We start from the raw sequence: 26,293 nt of genomic DNA, 5'->3' as shown, positions 1-26,293 counted from the left end.
TGCCTTTCGACTGCCCATAATCGGTGTACCTCGGCAATTCTCATACGCCATGGAGTGTTGCCCTGGAGATTCTAGTATACACTTGGGAACCTCTTCAGGTGATTGTTAATTTCATCTACACTTTCTCAAGTTGTTTTATTCCAAGCAAAATTATAAAAAGAAGGCTTCTAAAGGCCTCTGGCGCCTATCAAAAGGTTCACTATGTTTGAGATACTTGTGGACTTCATGTCTCGATATAGTGCGGGCATGTTGAAATAAGTTGAGTGAGGTCACCTATTGTCCCCAAGTGCCCGATAATGATCCGTCAGCACGCGGGACAGGGTAAGGTTTATGGCTTGCGCTTGATCGTTGTTTTTCAAGCTGAAAATGAGACAATCACGGGATCAACAGCCCAGGACGGAAGACCAGCGAGACCAGCTCGTCCCCCAAACTTTGAGAGGGTAAAACAATAACAATACCCACACATGTACTGATGGCAACGGTCCCAGGAAGGTCGAACTGAGGCTGAGATACAACTTGACTCAGTAGTGTTGATTCAAGAGGCGTAATGACAATCGTAAGCAATTGCATGTACTCGGTAACTTCTTTGATGTGAAGCTAGTTCCAAAGCTTCTTTTGGGTATCTAGTCAGTTACTCAGCCAGCCAGACAACCAGCCAGCACGGTCCGGCGAGCATGTGCCATCCAGTATGGAGAATGGACAATGCGTATGGCGCAAGGGGAACGTCCCGTATTCGGTAGACTTTTTGACTTTTATATCGACTGGGTCGGGTTCCAGAGAAAATTCCCGGACAATGACCAAGTGCTTGTCTAGTGGTTTCGTCCTTGTGGGTTTGCGCTGTGCTGTGGAAAGGGGACAACATGGACAAGGAGCCAATGGAGCAGAAGGCCGAGCCCTAAAGGTCTATGGGAGTCTTGGACCGCGTGGCCTGGACAACACAGGACGCATCAGCATCAGTGGGTGATTACTGGCATGGCCCGCTTGCGCTCAGCCTGGCTGTCAAATACAAATACGGATCGACCATGTCGGCAAAAGAGGGGCCGGCAATATGAGAGTGGGCTGTTTTCAGGCTTGATGGTGGATGTGGGCAGTGGGCAGTTCATGACTGTAGTGGACGGAAGAAGAGACAGTAAATTGCAGAAGATGGGATGAGCCCTCCAGCGGCAAATGCCAAGATGCTCACTCGAGCGCTGCACAACCCTCGTGGACAAGATTTGCAGTTGCCATAGACTGAAGAGTTGTAGTTAGTCAAATCTGTCCGTCTAATGTCTATCGGACGGCCAGTCCGCCCGGGAAGAGATAGCTAGCCGAACCAGGAAACACATCAAGGGCGCGGCCTCGGCCGTCTCTTGAGCCGTCAAGCAAAGAGGCCTACCAAGAAACAATAGCAAAGGTACGTACATCGTACTTGACTGCTTGTTGTCGTTGTTTTTACAGAGGTTCGACCTTCTTCCATCAGAGGGTTTCAAATTGGGTAGTGAAAAATTCACGCGCGAACGACAAGCCGGCGCATGTTGCTAATCAGCGCAAGGTCAAGACTTTGAAATTAAGCATTTGATGCAAAGAAGGAAGCCGCCCCCATCGCTGGTAGGTCAGTACCCAAGATCGTACCAAAGATTGCCGGACTATTTTTGTACCCTCAAAAAGGTGACGAATCTGCGCAAAAGTCGACCTGTGACGAATCAACAACCGGGATTTGTCCTTGACTCCCCTGAGCAACAGTAATGGTCTAATTTCGCCTATGGCTTCTGCTAAGCTACTGGCAGACTGGGGGGCCGGGGTACCTGCTGCTACGTTGGGCTTGCCAGCCAATCATGCATTGGGCGTCCCTGGCCAAGCGGGCACCTGCCCGTTCCTGATTAGGAGCGCGGACCACTGATCAGCATACGGCACTGGACAGGAACAAGTCACGTCCAGTGAGGCACTTCCTCTCGTGCTTGTTGTGCTCTGGGCGTTCTGGAAAAGGAAATGATGGGCTGTCTGGCTTGCCCACGGAGTTGCGTTGCGCGTAGGGCGCAGTCATCAGTTTTCTGTCCGTTTGTCGACTTGCTGAGTCAATAATCGTCGGATGCGCGCGTATTCGTACGTTTACATACTGTTTGAAGCCACGACCATGTACCTAACTGAAAATGCCTTTTTTGCCTAGGATGGATAGGGTAGCCTGACCCGTTGGGATAACAATTGATCAGATAGGGATTCTCAAGTCTTTGTTACAAACCGCTGTCAAGCACCATTAATGCAAATTATCCATGAAGGCGGCAATTGACTGGTGCCAGAGGATGCAAAGATAAGTAGGCATTCAGGCACAAAGCCACGAGAGCACGGCTTTGTGTCCATGATATTTGGAGAGAATTCGTGGAGAAAACGTTAATGCAGGTAAGGTTGGCCGTATTGCAGGTCTCATCATAGGGAAGAGAGTGCCAGTGCGTTCTTCCGGACGCAACCCGACCAAGGCGCTGTTTGTCCCGAGTGTTTCTGGCAATGCAGAGGATCGATCACCTTTGAAAGGGAGCATCATTAAGTAGTGAATGGCTGCCAATAGAAGATCTGCCCTTCTCAGAGCAGCGTCCTACGTCAATCGCGATGATGAATGATGTAAACTCGTTGCAGTGCCCTACTTCTGGCATCTGCTTTGCTCGTCCCTGTCAAGCCTGTCCCCCGCCGTTGGACTTTGGAAGTTTGAACTTTGAACTTACGGGTCGTACGGGAGTCGATCGATGGACCCAATGCCATGTTTGTTAAAAACGCGCTCTGCTGTTTAAGTAGATGATCGCCGTCTCCCACACGACCACAAACCCACCCACGGGCCTTTGGGTAATGTGCTGTGGTATCGCTCCGTTTAGTCTACACTTTGTTCGGACCTCGAAGCTGCTCGGACGCGTCGTTGTAACTTTTGGTAAAGTACTCCAAATAGAATAATTCCCAACTCATGACGTCCGTTTGTTTTTGACTTGTGAAAATCGTGTTTGTGTGTGTGTGCCTCCGTAGTAGTAATGCAGGATGAAGAATGTACCCAATGGAATTTGTGAATTGTTGGTAGGGGTTCGGATTGGAGCGTTGTTTGGAGAGCTAATGTAGGTACCTCGGAGCAGTGCTGGGACCCCCCAGTCCATCAAGAGCAAGACCCCAGCTTCGTCCAATCCACCACCAGAATCCTCCCTACCTTGAGCACCTAGCACGTTTAGCAGGAGCAGGAGCACAGCGGTAGCGGTGCATCCACCCACCCACCTGGTTCGTCTCTGTCCGCCCACCCTCCCAGTCCTCCCACCCAGCAGCTAAACTACCAGCAGCTTGACCTCTTCTGCCTTTTTTTCGCTTTTCTTTTCCTCCCTCACCGTCCGTTCGTACGTTGTTCGTTCGTTGTCGCATCCCATAACGGCACTTACGGCCTCTCCCCCAATTTCTTCTCCGAGATTTTGGCTTGGTCGCAATCTTCGTGGCCTTTCCTTAATTCTCATTCCATTCTCTTCAAGCACATTCCGCAAACCACGACGGCCCGTCCGCAGCCATCCAACACACCCGACGACCACTTTCTGGTAACAACATTGTCTCGACGACTTTGCAGGTCAAATAATTTCTTTCCGCCTTCTTGACCTGACACAAGTTTGTCACTCACTCGTTTCGACTCTTCCTACGAACAATACCACGACGGACTGAACATCCAAGATCCCCGCGTCGCGAGCTTCCCGGACCAACGACGACGCCATCAAGCGCATTCCACTCTCTCGCCCAAACCACGCGCCCTGAGCACGTAGGTGAACGCACGGAATCAACTCAAATGCGCAGATGAACCGACGACAACACAGCACACGACTACCGTATTAATTCCCTACTTCTTGCGATATTCCTAATACAACTTGCGGTCTTCCGCACAAGTAGTAAATAATCTGTAAATATGCCGAACCACCACGAACACAAACACCTGGCAAGGGCCGAAACTGTCTATGCGACTGTCTACACCACCCTCAGCGCCACATTCACCGACGAAATTGCTGGATACTCGACCGTAGGCGTGGACAACACCGCAACATCTGTCGCCAATGCCGCCGCCACGACCGCTGCCGCCGAGGCAGCGGCCTCTGACGATTCGACTCTACCTGCATCGCTAGTCGCAACCGGAACTGTTGATGTGGGCTCTGAATCGAATCTGGCCATGGCAACTAGTACTTCTTCGACTTCGGCCAAGGCTTCATCCACGACTGGGTCCGCTGCTAGCACCGCAGCTGCAGCTGCTGCATCCTCTTCGACTTCATCCTCTAGCTCAAGCACTGGCGACAGCAGTGGCGTCAAGGCCGGTATTGCCTTTGGTGTTCTAGGAGGACTCTTGTTATTCGGTTTACTCGCCTGGTTCCTATTCAATAAACGGAGAAAGCAGATGGAGCAGCAGAAGGCTATTGACAACGAGAAGATGAGCGGCAATGCAGGCGCAGCTGCTACTGGAGCTGCTGTTGCCGGTGGTGTTGCATTCGCCGCAGCTGCAAACCGCCGTGACTCTGTCCAAACTACCCACACGACTGCCGATGCTCCCCGCTTGGAGTTGCGACCTGTTACCCAGTTCATGCCCAATTTTGGCGAGAGACGTTCCAGCAAGGGTGCGGCTCTTGCTCTGGGTTTAGCTCCGATTGGAAACAACTCGCAAGCACGCACCCTTGGTGCAGGTACCGACCGTCCTTCAACCAGCCAGAGCCATGAGAATCCCTTCGGCAGCGGTGCTGAGCAGCTTGACGGAGTTTCTGAAATGTCGGTTCAGGCCGCCTCGCAACCCCACAACCCCTTCGATGCGCCTGAAAATGTTGTTGGCCTCGCTCAAAGTACCGATGAACACAACGTTTCGCCCATTTCGGAACATGCCCCTGATGGATTTGGTTCTGCTGCTACTGGGGCTGCCGCCGGAGCTGCCGCTGGTGTTGCTGTTGGCACTGCCTTGACCCGAAAGCAATCGAAGAGGGAGGCACCTCAGACTCTCGATCTCACCAAGGCCAACAAACCCGCTCAAGTCCTCGACCCCATTCCCGCACCCGCAAGTCCCGCCGGCACCGAATTCAGTCTCACGGAAATGGAGCCAGGTCAAACTCCCGGTCCTTCCAGCAGTGCTGCAGCGATTGCTGCCGCCGGCGGTCCTCCCCAGTCTACTGTCCACCGTGTTCAACTGGACTTCAAGCCCACATTGGATGATGAGATTGAACTTAAGGCTGGCCAGCTTGTCAGAATGTTGCACGAGTATGACGACGGTTGGGTAAGTGCTAATCTTTTTGCGAAATATTGTGACATGATTCTAATTCTTCATGCAGGCTCTTTGCATCCGTCTCGACCGCTCTGCTCAAGGTGTATGTCCCCGAACTTGTCTCTCTACCCGACCTGTGAAGCCCCGTCCTGGTCCTCCTGGAGCCGGTCCTCGTGGTCCTCCTGTGAACCCTGCTGGACGTGGACCTCCCCGTGGACCCGGCGCCGGCCCTGGCCAGAGACCTCCTCCTGGCCAGCGCCCAATGACTCCTCAAGGCGGACCATTCCCTCAGCCCAACGGACCTAAGAGACCAATGAACGGACCTGGACGCCCGCAATCTCCCGCCATGATGAGACCGCAATCGCCTGCCGGCATGGGACGCCCTCAGTCTCCTGCCATGATGAGACCCCAGTCGCCAGCTATGATGCGACCACAGTCACCTGCTGGTATGGGACGTCCTCAATCGCCCGGTCCCCGGCAACGAGGCTACAGCCAGAGCAGTCAACGCAACGGCCCTGGTCCTAGCCCAATGAACCCCGCAAGTGGTTCTCCTCCTCAGGGACCCATCGGCAGAAAACCCGTTCCCGGTCAAGCCTACTAGATGACGACATTTTTCTCTTACGGCAATGATGACACGGCGATACAGCATGGCGCATGGGCCAATGTGCGATACCCCTCAGAGTCGGACTCGACGAATCTTGACGAACTCTGAAACGAAACCTTTAGATCTTCTCGACGCTCACTTGCGACCCATTTTTGTCTTTCTTTCATGTTTTTGGTGATTTCGCGACTTCATTTTCATTTTCCTCACCGATAACAACAACGCTATTGCAGCATTTGTTTTGCGAGCGCCTGGCCTTAATTCGGAAAAAATTGTCGGATTAAAATTTCACTTTGTGCCCTTTTCGCCCAATTCATATGCGTCAATTTTTTCGTGTCAATAATTTCTATTACTTGACGAGCCAATTTTCTCTGGATGAGTCGGCGCCTCCGTGGCAATCGATCAAAATCCTGACGACCAGTTGGCTTTTTTTATTGCTTAATTTCGTTACTCCCTGCTTCCCGCCTGGTTCGCACGGCGAGGCGAGGAATCCATCTCAAAGGATTGGAACTTTGGACAAGTGGCACCCCTTTCTCCGGAAAGCTAGGCTGTGCTCTATTTTGGTGTTTGAGATGAACCGCAGATCTAGGCGTCCAGGGTGGACGGCAATGGAAGGCGGTTGTTACAAGAGAGACAGGAGATGGTCAAGGCCTCGAGTATCATATTCCCGACCTCTTGGAAGCCTCCATCTGTTCATGAGGATGGAAGATGGAGCTCTGGCCATGAGAACCCTAAGAAAGATACTCGAATAGCGTGTCAATTGTACATAAGTGTGTCAGTAGGACAATACAGTGGTTGATAGCTGGTGCTTTGCGCTGCTTGAACTAAAGATCTGACCTCTGAATCGTGACTGTCGAAATGCCCATCAGCTTGCTTTGCCCATGACCAATACGAAGACCCACCCGCCACGTCTTCAGGGACTAATATAGACCGACACTACACATCTCGCATATTCTTTTTCGTCGCCCGCATAGATTGACTGTAACAACAAGCTTGCGCTTACTTGCGTAGACATTTGGGTATAAGGGTAAAATATCATATTGCCAAGTGCCAAACGACGATCGGGCGATAAAGTTTGCGCAAAGATTCGTTGCTAGCTCCAACGACGTCCCGGTGTCATCTATCGGTATCAATCATGATGAATCAACGCCCTCGTGGCCGGTCCACCTGGATCTGGCAGACAAGAAGCGTTATAATGGACAGCGCCGCCACTGAGCAGTTTGCATCTTTTGCCGAGCGCAACGGTATCCGGCGGGTGTTTGTGCACATTGACCCGGATCTCTCGGTCGCCGACTTTGAGGCCTTTGTGGCAAGGTGCGCTGCCCAGAGAGTCGACGTCGAGGCCCTCATGGGCGATCCAGGATGGGTTCTGAACCCGCACCATGAGAGCTTTACTGGCCGGCTTGCTTGGGTCGTGGCATACCAGGCGCGGCATAAGGGGAACCCGGCGATGCAGATTCGAGGCTTGCATTTGGATATCGAGGTAAGCAGAAGCCCCTCGTCTCGTTTTTTATTCTCCTCTGTGAAAAGATACTTTTCCAAAACACAGCATACACCACATACTGACGCATCAAGAATAGCCATGGCATCTTCCGGGCTGGGAAGCCAACAAGTCAAGGTACATGCACAGTTTTCTGCAAGTCATTCACAACTACACGCAACAGGCGCACGCCATGACGCCCCCGCTGCCGGTCACGGCCGACTTGCCCTTTTGGCTTCACACGGTGCCTCCTCCCCCTGGATGCGGCGGTGACTACCACGTCGACGCGCTGCTCTCGACCCTGGACGGCGCCGTCTTCATGACGTACCGCAACACACCCGCCGTCCTGGCCGATATTGCGGGCCCGGCGCTGGCGGCGGCTGCGCGACACCCGGGGAAGAGCATGGATTTGGCCGTTGAAACGCGGAACTGTGATGAGGAGGGCCGGCATATCAGTTATCACGGGCTTGGGCTTGCGCGGCTCGAGGCGGACTTGGCAGTCATTGAGGGACGGATGGTGCCTTGGGCAGACAGGCACCGGATAGGCGTGGTTGTTCATGATTATCAGGGCTGGACGGAGATGCGATGAGATGTTAGAATTAACTTGAATTCTTGGTTATCCTGAACAAATCATATTTGAATAGCAGTGAGCTGGCGATTGTGCAAATTCAAGGAAAGAAATATTGCGTGATTGTTACTTACATCAATTTTCGCTCATTATTGCATTTCCCTGCTCAAGACACCACATTTGGTGCCATTTCACCGGCACGCTCCGAGGTATAGTCCATCTGAAGCCTATTATGCTAAGAATGCATGTTGCTGTAGCATTCGGGATCCGTCAAATCACATTCTCCATCCAGTCAGAACTAGCAATGACGATGACGATGACAACCGTGGGGGGCAGGGAGAGAAAAAACTGATCTACCTCCCTTTGAAAGCCATGTTCAACAAAAAGAATATGATGGTGAAATGGGTACCACATCTTTGAATTTGCGAAAGAGGCGCAAGCATCATGATCTCGCCACAAGTTGAGGTGAATTTAGGCCCGCAATTCCCTGAGGCATCGCTATTTTTGACCAAACAAGATAGTATGCTCGGTGAAGGCATTCAGCAAGGTGACCACCTTTGTTGGAGGTGGCAGAATTTGCAGAGGTATGGATGGAAATATGAAACCTGTTGGACTCGAATACTTCCAGAGTTCTGGGGATGTTGAAATCTGTGAGTGATCTACCTACATTCTATGGCATATGTAAAATCATAAGCTGACCCTTTTCAGTTCCAAACGCTATAGCATCGTTTGTTATAGCTTCTGTGGATGAAAGCGCATATTCTGATGGAATCGATAGGAACTTCGATCCATTCCGATAGATCCATCTCTTTAAAGGATCCAAGGAGTAAGTCTTCATGTGGCCGAAGTCATTTGTGGGTGTTGCAGGAAGCCAAACAGTTTCAAGATCCACCTCGCTTTCCATTTCCCACATGTGGATAGTCCTATCGCTGGTGCTTGTTGCAAGCTTCCTCCCGTCCGCGGAAAAAGCCAAAGACTCGATATGGCCCATCTCGTGTTGGTCCAGTACTGGCTCCATTCTGTTTGTTGCCATATTCCATAGGCTAATTCTATCAAAGTCGTGGGAGGCGAATCGTTTCCAAGGCTCCTGTTCGAACGCTACCCTCTCTCCATCAGGAGAGAATGCCAGACTGTATATGATATTGAATTGCTTCTCTGCTAAGAGACTTCCCCTCGCAACGTCCCATATCTGGATCTTACAGTTATATGCGTAGGTGGCAAGCTTGGTTCCGTCGCTGGAGAAGGCCATAAGGATGCGTCTGAAGTCTCCCGAGTCCGTCGTTATCCCTGTGAGGAATTGCTCCACTCTTCCCTCTGTCAGGTTCAATACTTCAATCAACTCGCCGCCACACCACGAAGCCAATTTCAGTCCATCTGGTGAGAACTCGATGAATTGTCGGGAAACCTGAATTCTTCCTGCATACTCCTGTGGAGGTATTCTCTGTACAAGGTTCCCTGACGCAACCTCGTGCAGGTGTATCATACCACTCACTAATACTGCTGCCAAGTATTTTCCATCTGGCGAGAATGCTACGCTCGTGATACGGAGAGTCTGCCTTCCGAGGTTTGGTTTCTCGGTTTCTATGGTTGCTACATCCCATATCTCGATGGCGCCATCGATTGAGCCTGATATAAGTTGTTGCTTATCAGGCGAGAGCACGAGACTTAAGATCGCGAGTGTATGACCATAAAACACACGCAAAACCCCGCCTGTTACAATGTCCCAGATCCAGATATCTCCGCTCCACCGTGGAGAGAATGCAAATTTGCTCGCATCTGGCCAGAAAACAAGGCTATCAGGTGATCTGAGATCCGAGACCTCCCAAGTTCGCTCGACGCCACCATCTGCAGCACACCAGAGAACAATGTGGCCAACATCACCACGTCCTTCTTTTTCATGCTGTATTGTTATTAGCTTGCGTCCATCCGCCGATTTTGCCAAAAATTGGATAGGGATCAATTTATCCTTGTTTTCGAAGGATTGTTGAATTTGTCCAGTCGTGGCATCCAATAGCTGAACGCGTCCCGTTGTTGACCCCAACATCAGTTGATTTCCTTGAGGCCAAAATGAGGAACAGGATATTTTAAAATGAGCAAGCTTTGGCAGCCTGACAGCCTGTCCTGTCGCGGCATCCAATAACAGCATGGTCCCATAGTTTGCGACCACTAATAATTTCTCCTTGTTAGGCCAAACAATGATACCTCCATGGCGAGTGGAACAAGGAGTAATCCACGCGAATTGGTTTGTCGCGGGAATCCATAGTCTGATGTGTTCACCGCTCAAAATTGCCAGCTTGCCTCCATCCGGAGAAAAAGCAAGATGCTGCATCGTGTCAACCTCCCAGGGATCACATGGATGCGCGAATTCGGCTCGGCCAGTCGCCATGTTCCATACTTGGACGGCTCCATGACGGTCTCCAGAAGCTAGCGTCTTGCCACAATTGGAAAGAGCAATGTGCGAAATTCCATATGACATATATGGTTGAAATGTCTGCAAATGATGGTCCCAATTGGGCTCTAAGCCCAATATAACTTTGATCGGGCAATGTTTCCGAAGAAACAGACGTCGAATGATGCTGTTCTTGGGACTGAAGAGCAGAGCGCTGCGATAAATCTGGAGCGGCATGGAGTCGATCATCGACATGTGTCTGAGAATGAACCTAGTGGTGTCTTTGAGGAGACTAGATAGATTTCCCGGCTCCCATTGCTTGTTGTACTTTAGCACCGTAACTGAGGTGAAAAATGGAGGCGTGCTGCCGTCTACTCACATTTATGAATGCTTCTAACCGACGAACACCATCGAGACCCTTGTGTAAAACTCGTTTCAAACACAAGGCTTCTAGCCAGCAGAGCAAATAATGTGACATGAATTCGTGAATCTCTCCCTGATCACATAGAATCTCTGGACGTATCGCGTGTTGCTCCAAGTCCGAGAACGACGCAATCAGGTGATCGATCCAGCTCTCGCAGGAATATGACATTGCAAGGAGAGGATCACCTGATCGCGGTGTTATGATTTCCGTGATCTCCGTGGAGCAATGCTCGAGCTCGTAAATGTTCTCCTTCAAGTCTTTCATAGCCCTCATGGACGCTGAGAGAGTCAAGCTGTGGCGGTCGGAAATTCCGCGGTCAAAGATGTCGCCCATGGGATCATCTTTCAAAAAGTCTCTTGCAGATTGATGGATAAAGTGGACAATATCAGCCTGTAAAACAAGGAAGTTGCTGCATAATCGCACACATCTCTCGGCTTGAGCTCTCTGGAGCTTGCGGTCAGAAAAGGCGATTGAAGCAAGCTCTTCAAGATGTAGTGGTCGCAATGTCGTAGCAGCTGTTGCGAGGACAGTCACGCAATCACTCCAGCGTCGCTCGAGTTCTCGTAGTTTAGACAGGCTGTGACTGTAGATATCGGGGAGTCCCGTAGGTAGCTTTTCAAGCAGATGGAGAGTCTCGCGGTCATCCCAGGACTCATGATCATTCTGTAACATCTCACATACAAGCGATACCCACAGAAAGATTCCTGCAGAGCGATCCTTGAGAATATAGTGAATCTTATGTCGGAGATCCGCGCTGTAGTCTTTGGTCTCAGCAAGGAGCTCAACTTTGCGTCTAATGTATTCATCAATAGATATTTCTGGAAGAACTGTTGACAATTCGATCGAGTTTATCAGGCACTTCTTGCCAAGAGACTGCAACGACTCGGAAATGATCGGATCTGATCTGCTTGAAACGACCCACTTGATACCGAGCTCCGTGGTCGTCTCACGTATGAAGCGAAGAATGTTCTTGAGATGATGCTTGTCTTCGCATTCGTCTATACCATCCACGAAGAGGAGTGATGGCTTGGCATCAGCCAGCATCCTTTGTAGCGCAGATCGAAGGGCTATGGCGTCGTCAAGGGCGCTGTCAGATCCGCTGGCTAGCTCCTGTGTGAGATGCGATATCAAATTGCTATTGCGGATGTTTCGGAGCAAATGATAAATGAGCCCGCGGTAAAAGGCGCACTCATCTTTGGATTTTCCTTCGAAGAAGAAGTATGACAAGGCTTGTTGGTCCGTGTTTGTGAGGTGATATCGGATGAGGTTGATCATTGCCATTGTCTTTCCTGTCCCAGGTCCGCCCACAAAATGGATCACGGATGCGTCCGGTCCTTGCTGCCAATCTATAAGCTTCAGGATCCACTCCGAGCAGGCGGAGATAAGCCGCTCTTTGCGATCCTCAATGACCTCCATTTCGTGTCCGGGTGAAGGAATCCTTTCAGTCAACAAGTTCCAAGATCTAGCGTCATCACCTGTGAAGACGAGCGTTTGGCTGCGGACACTCATAGCCTGCTCAATCATCGATTGTATCGTACCCCGAACCCTTCTATAAGAGCTGTCTTCCCGGTCGGGGAATTTGTTCATCATGACATGTGTAACATGTAGGGCAATGCTCTCCTTTGCAACATCAAGTCGCGCCGAAGAACTGTCGACAATCTGCTCAATGATCAGCGAAACGTCTAAAGGTGGCAGTCCTTGAGTTACTCACCACTTTCGGGTTAGTCATATGTGCCTTCAACCACTTGGGGGTCCATTTGGGGAATGATTTCGCCACGAAGTGACTCTCAATGGTCTCGTAGAAGCAATACACTGGTAGATTCCGGGAAAGACAGCAATTAATGCTGAAGCGATTGACAAGCTCTTCAAGTTGCGCTGTCGACTTTCCGAGATGATCCAAAAGGCCGCGTGCAAGAGATTGACTTTTGACAACGCCTCTGGCTTCCAAGCTCAGTATGGCCGTGCCAAAAACATGTGCCAGAGCCGTTCCTCTGAATGGCGTGCCGAGGAAGACGACGCCTGCCGTGGCTGTTGAGAGACCATAATACTCATTCTCGCTTTCAGCTGCCAGCGTAAGCGCCTGCGCTAGTATGATGCCCCCGAGACACGAGGCGATGAAAATGATGGGTCGTGTTATTGCTCCTAAACGGCGGCGTTCTGACTGAATATCGGCTAACAACCCGCGAGCCAGTTCTAATACTGTCAACTCGACCGACCCTTGATCTCGGTAAAGTCGTGATGGCCAGTTGCAAGTAAAAATTCGAGCTCGAGGTAGGTCGTACGAGAGCATATCCGGAGACGTCAACCAATTGACGCCATTTTTCCGCCTGTCGCTTTTCTCCCTAACTCTCGTGGGCCTGCGTTCAAAGAGCCGTCCGGAAAGACCGCTCTGGTTATTCTTTTCGGTAGGGCGTGCCTCGTGTTTCCGTTGAAAAGTCCATGTATCAGGAGATGTTGTGTCCAGTCCATGGATAGCAAAGATGTCAACATCCGTCTCAATATCGTCACCAATAGCCGGGTATACTTGAAGTACTCCTATATGATTCGAGACGCCTTGTCGGTTCGAATTTTGGGAATGGCCCTGGTCTTTGTCCCGGGGATCATCCCCTCCATCATTTTCTGATCTGTCCATCCTGTCCTTGAATGCTGTGGGGTGAGATTTTGGTTTTCCCTCCGTCCTCCTGGACGTTCCTCTCGCGCAGTGACAGAAACTTCCTCACAATCCTGGCGATAAATGGTTGTAGAATGAGAATGGCACAGGCGATCGTCGTAAAGCAAATCCAGGCCTAAGACAGCTCGATGGCCTGCTTGAATTCGCCCGTCGGGCGTCAATCAAAACAGACACACATGCCCTTGTAAGGTCTAAACCGTGCGAATCAACCACGGCGTCAAGCGAGTGAAGATTTCTAGAAACGGGTAAATCGACAACAAAACAATAAAACTAGGCGCATGAAAATTTAGTCGTGATTCTGCTTCCAACTTGATGAGGCTATCATTGTTGACGATTGACGCATCTTGGGGCAGTAAACGGGTGAGATTCCAGGCAGCGACGGTGCCGCAGTTTTGTGCCGGCCAATCCAGCTGCGGTCCAAAGCCTTTTGATCCAATCATTCATCTTACGTACATGTTAACGAATCACCTTTTGCCGGCCACAACACATTTTCGGCGCATAGACTGAGGAGAAAACCTCTTGGAGAAGCTGGGATCGACAAAAGCAATCAACCACAGTCGAGCCGAGCCACATTCTTCAGCCGTTCAAAAGTACAACCCAGGAGGAGCCTGAGGAAGAAGGCGCCGAGCCAGAACCAACGAGATGTCGCCAGGCTTCCGATGAAGTCCATTGCCTGAGAGTACATTGAGGCAATATGCTCTCACAGACCATTGAAGAAGCTTGGTTCCGACAAATACTACAACGAAGACAATGAGTGCGTGCTTTCATCAATGAACCGCAATCCGTCTGACGATCTGGTGATTGCATGATCAATTATTATAGGTTCGCTGTGAATGGTGATGACTGTGCAACGACAAAGTAAAGGTCGAATTATTCTGCAGGGCATATAGTCGCAATTCCGGCCAAGCAGCATCAAGTCTTGCGACGGCGTCAGTAATGACCTGTATGGATGCGCCCATTGTCAAAACAGCGAGGCTGCCAGTATCTACGTCTCCGTCTTTCTGGGGGGTTTTTGATCCATTTTGAACTTGGGGCAAGAATGCTCCTTGCTTGGACTTTTCGTGTCTTACCAGTGTTGAGTTTCTGCGCCACTCATTGCTGAGGGGGGGATAACTAGGGGGTGAACTGCGCTGTATTATGGTATGTGCCCCGCTAAAGTAGGGCGGCACTGCAGCGACGCAGAATCTGCCTCACTCGTATAACTTTGGTGCTTCATGTTGCGTGGACAAAAGAGCCATGCAAAGTAAACATGTTTTTCCCAGTCTCATTTGCAAAAGTCAGATAATTTATATATCCTTCTCTACTCACTGCAGCTTTTATATATCACCAAAACAAAACGAAATTCAATTCACAAAAGTTGGGGTTGCAGGCGCAGGAGAGAGAAAAACGTGGAATGTTAAACCTTGAACCATATAAGCCTCTCCTTGCTGTGGGGAAGAAGAGGAGGCGGAGGAGGCAAAAGGTTGTGCTGCAAGATGGAATTGACCTGGTAATTGTTGACCGGTGTGGCCAATTACGCCATTGTTATTGTGCACGATGTCATTGTTGTGATTTAAATATATGTACAGTATTTCCAAGGGAAGAAGTGGCCGGTGACCACATTGCCGCTGGGGATTGTGCATATATTGACGCTCCGAACTCCGAAGTATATGTATCGTCCAAAAGGTCCAGATCCAGCCACAAGCCGAGTCCGACATGAGCGTTGCACACGCGCGTCGTTTGTGGGGGACAACTGCACATTTTCCCTAGCAAATTATTCCATGATCATATTATTACCAGGGAGGCCTCAGCCACACCAGAAGAGATCTACCTATGTGCTCAAACTCCGATTGGATTAGTAGCACAAAAACATGGGACATGGACAATATGGTCCGGTGCTGGCGGTCGATCGTCAAAAATACATACCCTGGCCTGGCTTGCAGATTCAAGACCAGTCCATCCGATCGTCCCGATTCGATGCATTGACGACGACAATTTCTTGGTTGATTGAGGTTCCATCTCGCATCCTGCCGGGCGTTTACCTAGGTCACGAAGGGGCTAAACTTGCAGCTTGAACAAATGGTTCGTGAGCCCGGCAAAAGCAATCACGGACCTTGGTGGGAAGTTACATTTATTATTTGGTGAGCCACCGACTTTCAATGATGCTGGTAATGGGGGCCCAAAGCACCAGCTCGTGTCACCAGCTCGTGTGTCCTTGAGGGTTTGGCAATTGCTTTCGTTTTTTTGCAGGTCATCAGCTCCAAGGGAATGTGACAAGACCTTCAAGGCAACAGCATAGTAGCCAACCAAGGCCGTTTCCGGTCCTTGCGGGCAGTCGTTGCATCAAAATAGCAAGTCAATGAGCAGCAGTTTCTTCTCATGTTCTCCTTCACCTGCCAGGCTTCCTTCGCTTGTACGCCAACCTTGATGTCAGACTTCTGTACCCCGCAATGTTTGACTTGCCGTGTTGGTGTTTTAGTTTGAGCTTGTGCCCAATCACGGAGCTTGTGGCAGCAGATGCAACAGGGATGCAGAAACCGCATCAGCCACTAATCAACAACATAGTGACGACACCACTCGTTAGCCCACGGGTAGCCGCGACCTATAAGCTGTTATACCCTGGGCAAAAGCACAGCAAAGCAGCTGAGCTGACGAACCAAAGACGTACGAGCTTGTGACCTCGACCTAGAGAGTCCCCCAGAGCTCAGCTCAGCTTTTTCAATAAGACGAATCTACTCCCTCTACTCTTGCTCTTTTCTTCTCGAGACACAAGAGTTCTGTTTGTACTCGTCTGCACTAGACTTACTCGTACAACTGCAACGGATCAACTGTTTATCGGTCACAGTCTGCATCTCCCATCAATTAGCTTGTACAACGGCATCATATAGTATCAATTCGAATACTAGCCACCATGTATCTCGACCAAGACTTCGTCGTCGAGCTCCTCTCCAAGACGACTCACGTCCCGCTCCCCGAGCCCACCTCTGCAAAGCCGACACCATTGCCCACCGTCGTTCCTACTGTTCCGCGCGTTACTTTTGAGACTCTTCACGACACTGGAAAGAGGACACTATGGTGAGTATACTCGGCACCCCTTGGTGGCTGAAATCTCAGCTAATATGTGGAAAGGGTGGTCGTCGTTGTCATGGCATTGTCATCCCTGGCATTCTACGTCCAGGCTGCTAGAGTTCCAGTAGTATGTATTACAGTCTCTTTTACGTGATATATGACTAGCTTTTGCTAATACCTTGAACAGCAAAAGCGATTGTTCCACGTCTTGACGTCGTTCATTACCACTTTTGCATTCCTTTCGTACTTTGCCATGGCCACTGGTGATGGTATTGGTTTCCACCAGACAATTATCCGCGAGCATCTTAAGGAGACTGGTCAACACGTTGTCAAGCACGTCATCAACCGTCAGGTCTTTTGGGCTCGATATGTCGACGTGAGTAATTCCCAAGCTGCAATTGCCGACAGCAGGACTTGTTTTTCAATACACTAAACACTGCTTTCAGTGGACTCTGACCACTCCCCTTCTGCTCCTCGATCTGAGCTTGTTGGCCGGTCTCAACGGTGCCAGCATTCTGGTTGCCGTCGTAGCTGATGTGATCATGGTCCTCACTGGTCTTTTTGCCGCCTTTAGCAACACTGATGGTCAGAAGTGGGGATGGTACGCCATTGCCTGCATCGCCTACCTGGTCATTGTCTACCAGTTGGCTCAGAATGGCAGACGTACTGTTGCCACCAAGGACAACAAGACCCGTGCCTTCTACTCCTCCATTGGGGCATTTACCCTCCTTCTCTGGACCTTGTACCCAATGTAAGTTTTTATTTGTGGAGTCAAACCTCAGCTCAAGTATTAATATGGCTTTAGTATCTGGGGTGTCGCCGATGGTGCCCGCATTGTCGGTGTTGATGGCGAGATTGTCGCCTACGCCGTGCTGGACATTCTCGCCAAGCCTGTCTTTGGCTTCTGGCTGTTGACTACCCACGACAAGATGAGCCAGACGACGCCTACCGTCGATGGTTTCTGGGCTTCTGGTGCCCCCACTGAGGGTACCCTGCGTGTAAGTGTGACATTGAACTTCAAATGAGCCGCCATTGATAAATTATAGGTTGGCGATGATGACTAAATGTTACTTTCATGGCATTGAGTCCGAACAGGTCAGCTGAATGAATAAAGTCGGCCTGGCGAGCACGTCATCACGACATGAACTTGACAAGGATTAACACGGCCCATCCAATTATGGGCGAATGAATCATGAAAGGATCCATGATATTATGAAATTTAATTAACAAGCACACATCGCACTTCCCAAATTGCAAGGACACACGGCGTTTTTTGGTTGGGCCGCTCTAAAAGCTTGCATGGAGGTGAGATGGCGCATCAATGTAATCTAGGTATTAGTTGAACATGAGACAGATTTCATCAAGCTCACCGACTTGTATTTGATCCCCTGCATCGCGTAAGCCTTTTGTGGCGTGTCATATGCAGTCTTCATATGTTTAGACACGCCCTCTAAGCGATCCGTGATTCATCTCCGCACTGGTCATAGTGGTGGCTACGCGAACCACACTCCTGGCGCCGGTAGCCTAGGCCATGGCAAGGGTTCCCCAATTCCACTTGATGATCTTTGACCCATTCTGTTTCGTGGGATCATATTCTCCGCCTACTGACAGAATTTCCCCACAATCTCCCCCGCGCAAACACCCATGTTGTAATATACGATTGTCCGGGGAATCTCAAAAATTCATGAGCCAAGCAGTCGGATATCATGGTGAACTTCCGGGGTCTTGGTCAAAGGGCCTTTGACGATGAACTTCTATAAGTATGACGCCAAGGCCTCCTCGGCTCCATGGCGCGACTTTTACACTTGATTTGCTTTTACTCACAAGTGGCATCGACTTGACTTGGAAGTTGGGGAGCTATCACGATCGTCAGTCACCATGATACCCTCGACGATTACGGCCATTGCCGCACTGGTGACACTGGCTTCTGCGGCCCCGAGACACCATTATCACAATTCGACTGGTCCTGCGCCTGCCAATACATATGCAGAATGCCAACGCAAGACTCACAATCCATTGTCTGGCTGTCCCAAGGGCACGCTATACGTCAGCCAGGCCAACAGAAGCCATGCCGATTTCACAAGCATTCAGGCTGCGATTGCCTCGCTTCCCGACGATGACTCGGCCCATGTAATCCTGATTGCCCCAGGAAATTACACGGAGCAGCTCAACGTGACGCGTCCCGGTCCCCTGACTCTGCTCGGCGTCAGCGACGACCCGGTTCGCGGCGCGTCGTACGGGGCGGCCGTTACCTCGGACACGGACCGCCGCAACGAGGTCCAGGTGCTCTGGGCCGCGGCCAACTCGGACAACACGGGCAAGATTACCGATAATGCCGTCACCACGGTCTTGACCGTGGCGCCGACGTGGAATGCATCGCTGACGGGCACGGGCCCGACGGGCTTTGCGGTCCCGGCCGATACGCCCTTTGGCAACAGCGACTTTCGCGCGTATAATATGGATTTCCGCAATGTCTTTTCCGAGTACGCGGCGGGACCGGCCTTGGCTGTTGGCGTGTCGTATGCCAATGCTGGCTTTTATGGCTGTGGTTTTTATAGCTACCAAGACACCGTCTATATCGGCAAGCTGGGCAATGCGTATTTCTACGATAACGTGATTGCCGGCCAGGTGGACTTCTTGTATGGGTTTGGCACGGCCTGGATTGAGCAGTCAACACTGGCACTGAGGAGCTGTGGTGGAGGTGTTACGGCTTGGAAGGGTGAGTATTTCTTGACTGGATATCCGCCTTGCAGAGACAAGACAAAAAGAGCTTGACTGACATGGTGACTCTATTACCCAGGCACCAATACTACCTTTGACAACAAATACGGCGTCTACGTTTCATCGTCGAGCGTAATCGCCGCCAACACCTCCATCGCCACCACGATTGTGGGGGAATGTCCGCTCGGTCGACCCTGGAACAACCTGCACCGCAGCATCTTTACCGACACGTACCTGGACGCCAGTATTCTGCCCGCGGGCTACATTATCTGGCAGGCGACGGACCCGCGCTTTGCCGCCAACATTACCCTCGAGGCCGTGTACAATAATCGCGGTCCCGGCAATGATGTCGCCGCGCAGCTGGCGAGTAATGTGACGATAGTCTTGGATTCTGACGGTTTTGCGCCGTATAGTGGCCCGGCAAAAGTTTTCATTACCCCAGATGGCGAAACGGATAATACGGCTTGGATTGATAGGAGTGTTTATAGAGAGTAATCTCAAAGTCATGACACGATAGGATTCACGTCGACTAGAATGACTCAAGAGATTGGTCACTTGGGCAATGTCTGGACGTTTGTTTTTGTTCATTATCATTAGAATTGTCTTATGTTGTTATGAGGGTATGCCATATGAATAGTGAAAACTCCTAAAGTTCATCAAAGATGGACAAAACTCTGACTTGGCATCTTATCCCAAAGTAAAACCTATGAAGAAAAGCAATCTGATGAGAGTGACATTTGAAGTGTCATAAGTAAAGAACAGATGATCGAAACAAGATAAATATCTATAGAGAGTGAAGCTTGGAGTCCTTGGTCATGCGGCGGAATTTCTTGCCAAAGGGGAGAAAGACGGCTAGGCCAAGGATGGAGAAGCCGACGGTGAGAGCCATGAGCATGAGAATGGGACCCAAGAAGCCGTCCTTGGCCGCCCAGTCGTTGATGTAGAAGATCATGCCAAACTGTGGGGATTCAAATAGGTAAGCTTTGTGCATAGCAACACTCGTGCAAAAGAGGTATTGGTACTTACCCCGAATGTATTCTTTACTATGGTTGCGGCAATCATGATCTCGCCCGGCAACGTCTTGTAGCAATCGACTGCATACGCAATGACGATGCTGGGGATACCGACGACTTGAATGCCGACGAGCATGTATCTAAGAGTCCTGCTGTCAGCTCTCATTTTACACAGAAACGGACCACAATTGACTTTTAGACTTACCCAGCAACCACAATCGCAGGCCAGGGCCAGCTGCGCTGGTATCCGACGGCGGTTATGGCCATGCCAACCAGGTTGATGGCGACATAGGGAATGAGCGCAGGCAGTCGAAACTCGGCCTCGAGGACACCATTATTGGTACGTGCACGGCGCAGGGCGACCCAGTCGGAAAAGGGGCCCGCGGTGACCAGGGCAATGGCGGCGCCGACAACAAAGGCAAAATTGACGAGGCCGATTTGGTCCGGGGAAAAGAGAAAAGGCGGCGCCGCGAATACCTGCGCCTGCGTAATGTTGAGCACCAGCAGCGAGTTGGAGGCAAAGCCCATGGCGCACGAGGCCCAGAGCACGATTGGGTAGAACAGGATTTGAATGGGCGAGATGACGTCGCGCACCACGGACGCCAGCCCGCCCCGCGTGAACCGCGGCAGGGGCAGCAAGGAGAACTGCGTACGGCTGGGCTTGCCGGTGCGCGGGCCTGAAGCCGGCGTTGACGAGGGCAGGTGCCGCAGTGTCGTACCCGTCGACGTCCGTGCCGACTCGGTCCCCGAGGTGCGGCTGTCGACGGAGCCCGCCTTGGCCTCGCGCACCTGATGGACCGACACTGGTGGCGACGAGGACCTCGATCCAGGTGATGGCCTGTCGTACTTGGTCTCTGGGTGTGCTACGAGGATAAACAAGAAGCTCACACCTTGCAGGATCGTGCAGACCCAGAACTGGTGAACAAGATGGTTAACCACACAAGTCTACCATGCCATGACGAGAGTTGAAATAACTTACAAACCAACGCCAGTTGATTTGAGAAGCAATCGCTCCGGACATGATTGGACCAATAAACAGACCCATGAAATATGCCCAGCTAGAACTCTGTTACTCAAACCACTTCCAGACTCTGGAGTAAATAGCAACTCACAAGTAAAATGTCATGCCTCGGCCCCTCTGGTGGAGGAAGAGCACATCGGCAATGACCATGGGCATGAGACTCTCGTTGGCTGCAGCACCAAGACCCGAAATGACACGGGCACCTAGGAAGCTGGGGTACGAGGTGACGAGGGCCTGCCATATGTTTGCGAGGATGCACACAATGGAACAAATGATGAGAATGGGACGGCGACCAAAGACATTGGCCGCGGGAACAATGAGAAAGTTGGCATAGCCCAGCGTGATGGCGGCCACGCCAAAGAGCAAGTTCACCTCGGGCAGCGTCTTGTGGAACTCGTGCTCAAAGATGACCGAGAGGGGCGAGATGGACAGCGGCGTCATGATGGTGATGAAGGTGAAGAGGAACTGGTTGCCCAGGACTATGGCCTTCCATGTTGTGCTCCAATTCTATTCCAACTATTAGGAAAATGTTTACCATGACTGCAGAAAGAAAACAAAGAGTGTGATCCTATACTACTCACCAAAGGATCATGAGGGTCTGAGGTCGGCTGAGGGATTAGGACAAGGTCCTTTGGTGACGTGATCTCTCCATGAGTTCCATCCTTGTATACGACTTCGGTACCGGGGATGATATCGGGTTTCTCGCGTGTCGCCGCCATGGTGAGAGGACGATGAGAATCAACGAAAACAAATGTATGCCAATGTGTCTAGTCACTGTAAAAACATTTGATTTCCAGGGTTCCAGAGTGAACAAAAAGTCCCGACCTCATCGGCGAGGACAAAGGCTGTCTATTATGTAGTCTCCCGAGATGCAAGCCATGCCCATCTCCATGACACCTAAACGCGGTTCCGAACTTGTTCTATATTCGGACATGTCGAGGAGTGTAGTGACTTTTTCGACCGTCCATACCAACCTCGAAAGTCTAGACCAATCCGGTTCCTAGATTGATCTCATTTAGTAAGGGGTATCTATCATAAGGTATTTACCAAAAGATTAACAAAACTTATCTGGACTGATTCTATTCGCTATCAGCTCAGGTATTTAGCTTTCATGGTGTGGCGATGCTTGGCAAAAAGAATACTTCTGATGGAATGTAGCGGGGCTGATGTCAGCCAGGGATTGATCCGTTTGGAAAGACAGACATTCTTGTTTTTAGGTTTCACACGACAGCGGCCTCTTTAGCAGGCTGGCTCAGGGTGCGATGAGATGTCGTGAGAATGATTGACCCATCCCGTGTTATTAGTGGGAACTCTCTTTTTCTGAAAAGCGTGGGAACAGATAGCCAAGCACATTGGACGCCCGGACGTCCGGTTTGTCTGCCACCCTCAATCCAGCCTCCCCTCACATCATCACTCCATGCCAGTATCAGTGGGCTCCCCCCCAGTAGCCCAGTAGTCAGTCTATCGTGATTTGCTCGAGTGGATTTCCACTCGGGCATAGTAGGTTATAATGCGCGCCTTTTGTGTTTTCAATTCACCCACAAAGATGCATGCAGGCGTTCCGCCATGATGTCTTTCATGCCCGCTAAAGACGTGGGAGGCAATGGGAGGCGCCGAGTCAGATGGATGTACATGGGACAGTTACCAGATGAGGGAATTCTTTACCTGCAAAGAGCCATTTCTCGTCCCGTTGGGCTGCTGGACCAATGCAACTGCAGCTGGGCCGCAGCGCAAGACGTATCACGAAGGTGGCAGGAGGGAGGTTTGGTGATCGTCGATCGAGTAGAGGTTAAACAGAGAAAGGTCACCAAACGGCGGTTGAATGCCAATACACATGGTTGTTCTCGTCTCCCATCATCTGTCAGTGAGAGAGACCACATCGCTGCCATTCTGTTCTAGCATGGCTGGGATGCCCAGCAGTCACAGCGATATCCTTGGCTGGTGGCAAGAACAAGCTCAAGGTTGGACACTAAGATGGGGGTGATAGAGAACTTTGATAGAAATAAACGGGGATGTTCAAGATAAAATTGGCTCAGATTTACTACAGGGGCGCCCGCTAGTAGCCAAATTCTTTGCTGACAACATTGATCAGTGGCCGGCCAGCACCCAGATTGTCCAGATTCGTCTCGAGAATATTCAGGACCCGAGACATGAGCGCCTGCGACTGCCAGCTGACGTGAGGTGTAATGAGCAGATTCGGCGATTTCCAGAGTTTATGATCGGCCGGCAGGGGCTCGGGGTCAGTGACGTCTAGAGCGGCACCGCGGATCTTGCCCGACTCTAGAGCGTCGACCAGAGCGTCCGTGTTAATTATACCACCTCGCGCAACATTCGAAACAAACGTCTTCTTCTTTCCGAGTATCTCAAATTGTTCTGTCGATATCAAGCCTTGCGACTCCTTGGTCAACGGCAAAGCCAAGACGAGGATATCAAGATCCTGACTTAAGAAATCATTAATGGCCTCCTTGGACGAACCATGAAACCACTTGGTAGGCAAAAGGCCATCGGGATCGCCCGTACCAGGCACGCAGTAAGAATCATCTTTACGGCTTTCCGGTGTTGATCTTTCACTTCGAGTATAGGCATAAATGTCCATGCCCATGGACTTGGCGATGCGCGCGCACTGTCTTCCAATTGCACCGTAGCCAAGAATTCCCCTTATCCGGAAAACGTCAGCGCTTCTTTCTCTAGTCAGTCGGTCTAGCAGCAGTAAAGGTCTAGCCTACATTCGAGCAATGGTACAATCCTGTACGGTGGTTGCAAATGGTGGCTCCCATAGACCAGTCTTCATTGATTGTGCATAACGGTTAAAGTGGTGTTGGTGGGACAGGTAGGACCCAATCACCCACTCTGCAATCTGTGGTCTGTAGAGGCTCACCGTTGTCAGTCAGGCTACTATATAAGGCATCTGCATCTACCCAACAGGCTAGGTAGATAGGCACCTAGGCCGGTATGCATCGTGGGGTTGTTTGTGGCTTACGCGTGGACGCCGTTTGCCGTGCAAAAGGTGACTTCTTTTCGGTTAAACGTCTCATGGCCGGACCAGAAATCTATACCCGCAGAGGGCAGCTGAATGAAGCGTACCGACTGGAGTCGTTCTGCTGCCGGCGGATACTGGAAGCAAAAGCCTAATGTGACGCCCTGAAAGATTTCATCTCCCGGATCCTTCATCTTTGAAAAGGTGCCGCCATCCTCTAGAATGTTGGCCCATCGTATTTCGAGCCCGGGATGCTTTGCCTTGACCCTCGAGATCCACTCTTCGTTTCGTGGCGTGATGAAGAGGACCAGGAGTACATCTTTGCTCAACGCTGAGCTTGTTGTGGTTGACATTGTGGGACACGTACTTGATGTGTCTGTGTGGCTTGAAGTAACAGTTCGGCGGTATTGGATGAATCGGGATGGACTAGAGAGCAATTGACTGCAGATGAAGGACAAGAAAAGTGTAAAGCATTCCCACCTACAGAGGTGCATTTATATAAACGGACCCCTGCGATGATGTGATGCAACTAATTGACAACTGCATGGCTAAAGGGCGTGCACGATAACGATAGTATACCGTGGCAGTCTGCAGTGCTTATAGCGTACGTCAACGGCCTACCGGTCCGCTCGCTCCCGTGGCTTCCATGTTGTGTGAAATCCCAACCACTTTCTAAGTAGCTCGGCTGAAGGAGTGGACATTTGAGCGGTCCAAGTCGTGAAAATTGGTAATCACTGGCGGGAATGAGTGTACAGAGCCATGGTAGACAAATCTGACGTTGGATTATGGAGTCAAGGCAGTAGACGCCAAAGGATATAGCGCTTAGCTGTCTTGGTTTAGAGGCACCCTCAGCAGGTAGATCTTCCAATAGTACAAGATAGCTACACAGCTACCGGCTTTATCTTGGGAATATTCGGCCAAGAAATGTCGCGTTGAAGGGAAATGATAATGTTTTCTTCAAATGGAACCCCCCACAGACGGTTCTTATTCCTTGCAACTACTTTCCTTGTTCTGCAACCTTCAACTATACTTGATCCAATTAGGCCTCTTTTCGGCCAAAATCACTCGAAGCTCCAGCCCACCGCAGTCAAAGTATTAACCCCAGAGTCGATTCAACCAACTGCCAAGGCTGAAACTGCAGATGTATTCCGGGACTTTGAGCAGATCTTTGATTAGCAAGTAGAGTTTGGCCTCTGATGTGTTATAAAGAGCACAGACAGTAAATATGGAAATAACTGAATGGAGCTCTTCGTAGTAGAATAGAGCGACACCAGTAGGGTTTAGGTCGACTCTAGTGAGAGATATTGGCGAAGCAATTGATCAGGTTTCATACAATGACACCTCTCTGGGCAGCAAGGTCTTGTCTCCAAGGATTGATCAAGACTATACGTTTCTATATATGCTGTCAGTGATGCTACCTAATGCCGGCTCCTGCATGAGTACTACCCAACTGTCCCATGTGCATTAATATCATGCCTTGGCGTTTGTGCGGGACGACCCTGGTTGCATTCGTATCGTACATTGGTCTATTTGTACGAACCAGTAGACAAGCTTCAAAGTTTACAGCCTCGAATGAATGTTTCCAGGCGGCCATGGTCGTATTTGTATTTGCCAATATAAAGCCATAAATACGTGTTGCCAAGAATAATTAAAGAAATCGATCAAGGGATATGGTTGAATCTGTAGGGCGCTACTGAAAGCTACACCAGTATTTCGCCATGGATGCACCGGTTCCTACTTTGCTATTCACGCCATGACATATTGGATGATACTCTTCGACATTGTGCATTCAGCCCTTGTCCCAGTCGTCTTTGGTTCCGGCTCTATCCGCCAAGGAACGCAGACACGTTTTCAGTTCTCCGTGTCACTGTTTAGCTATACTTCTCTTGGACGGGACGAGATAATATATGCTCATTCAGACATGCATCTTGACATTCGGAAGTCCCGTCTTTAGGTCGAAATGTACATGAAATACACCTAGGTAGTCGGTCCGGATTTGCAGTAGCCACTAATCTGATGGACCTGAATGTGGCAGTGATAGCAGCACATGTGCGCTGCCTCGTGACAGTTGAATGGCGGTACTTTCTCACACGAGGGACTGCGTTGGCTCCAGCGCATTCAAGTGTGATTGGATCTCGGGGTTTGTAAGTTGCAAA

General features: G+C 50.5%; 7 protein-coding genes across 7 annotated transcripts; 4 read left to right on the top strand and 3 right to left on the bottom strand.

Annotated features, from left to right (window-relative positions):
* Positions 1–3,895: 3,895 nt before the first annotated feature.
* On the top strand, positions 3,896–5,825 carry PFICI_04303 (uncharacterized protein; the record flags this gene model as incomplete). Its single annotated transcript, XM_007832884.1, has 2 exons — positions 3,896–5,236; positions 5,292–5,825. 2 exons carry the CDS (start codon positions 3,896–3,898, stop codon positions 5,823–5,825), a joined length of 1,875 nt encoding a protein of 624 aa, XP_007831075.1.
* Positions 5,826–7,020: 1,195 nt separating this feature from the next.
* Positions 7,021–7,894, top strand: PFICI_04302 (uncharacterized protein; the record flags this gene model as incomplete). Its single annotated transcript, XM_007832883.1, has 2 exons — positions 7,021–7,308; positions 7,406–7,894. The coding sequence occupies 2 exons, from the start codon at positions 7,021–7,023 to the stop codon at positions 7,892–7,894; spliced, it is 777 nt and encodes a 258-aa protein (XP_007831074.1).
* A 649-nt stretch (positions 7,895–8,543) lies between these two features.
* Positions 8,544–13,318, bottom strand: PFICI_04301 (uncharacterized protein; the record flags this gene model as incomplete). The annotated part of the gene is made up of 3 exons (XM_007832882.1): positions 8,544–10,580; positions 10,642–12,345; positions 12,398–13,318. 3 exons carry the CDS (start codon positions 13,316–13,318, stop codon positions 8,544–8,546), a joined length of 4,662 nt encoding a protein of 1,553 aa, XP_007831073.1.
* Positions 13,319–16,247: 2,929 nt separating this feature from the next.
* Positions 16,248–17,469, top strand: PFICI_04300 (uncharacterized protein; the record flags this gene model as incomplete). Its single annotated transcript, XM_007832881.1, has 6 exons — positions 16,248–16,411; positions 16,466–16,532; positions 16,593–16,781; positions 16,852–17,156; positions 17,211–17,403; positions 17,452–17,469. 6 exons carry the CDS (start codon positions 16,248–16,250, stop codon positions 17,467–17,469), a joined length of 936 nt encoding a protein of 311 aa, XP_007831072.1.
* Positions 17,470–18,283: 814 nt separating this feature from the next.
* Positions 18,284–19,621, top strand: PFICI_04299 (uncharacterized protein; the record flags this gene model as incomplete). The annotated part of the gene is made up of 2 exons (XM_007832880.1): positions 18,284–19,124; positions 19,206–19,621. 2 exons carry the CDS (start codon positions 18,284–18,286, stop codon positions 19,619–19,621), a joined length of 1,257 nt encoding a protein of 418 aa, XP_007831071.1.
* Positions 19,622–19,910: 289 nt separating this feature from the next.
* On the bottom strand, positions 19,911–21,879 carry PFICI_04298 (uncharacterized protein; the record flags this gene model as incomplete). The annotated part of the gene is made up of 6 exons (XM_007832879.1): positions 19,911–20,084; positions 20,153–20,279; positions 20,345–21,054; positions 21,119–21,197; positions 21,252–21,667; positions 21,742–21,879. The coding sequence occupies 6 exons, from the start codon at positions 21,877–21,879 to the stop codon at positions 19,911–19,913; spliced, it is 1,644 nt and encodes a 547-aa protein (XP_007831070.1).
* Positions 21,880–23,216: 1,337 nt separating this feature from the next.
* Positions 23,217–24,490, bottom strand: PFICI_04297 (uncharacterized protein; the record flags this gene model as incomplete). Its single annotated transcript, XM_007832878.1, has 3 exons — positions 23,217–23,817; positions 23,887–24,024; positions 24,141–24,490. The coding sequence occupies 3 exons, from the start codon at positions 24,488–24,490 to the stop codon at positions 23,217–23,219; spliced, it is 1,089 nt and encodes a 362-aa protein (XP_007831069.1).
* Between the last annotated feature and the right edge of the window lie 1,803 nt (positions 24,491–26,293).

Source organism: Pestalotiopsis fici, assembly GCF_000516985.1.
Source record: "Pestalotiopsis fici W106-1 unplaced genomic scaffold PFICI_Scf_3, whole genome shotgun sequence".
Classification (NCBI taxonomy): Eukaryota; Fungi; Ascomycota; class Sordariomycetes; order Amphisphaeriales; family Sporocadaceae; genus Pestalotiopsis; species Pestalotiopsis fici.
Note: the sequence above shows the minus strand (reverse complement) of the source record. Positions and strands in the feature narration are given on the sequence as shown.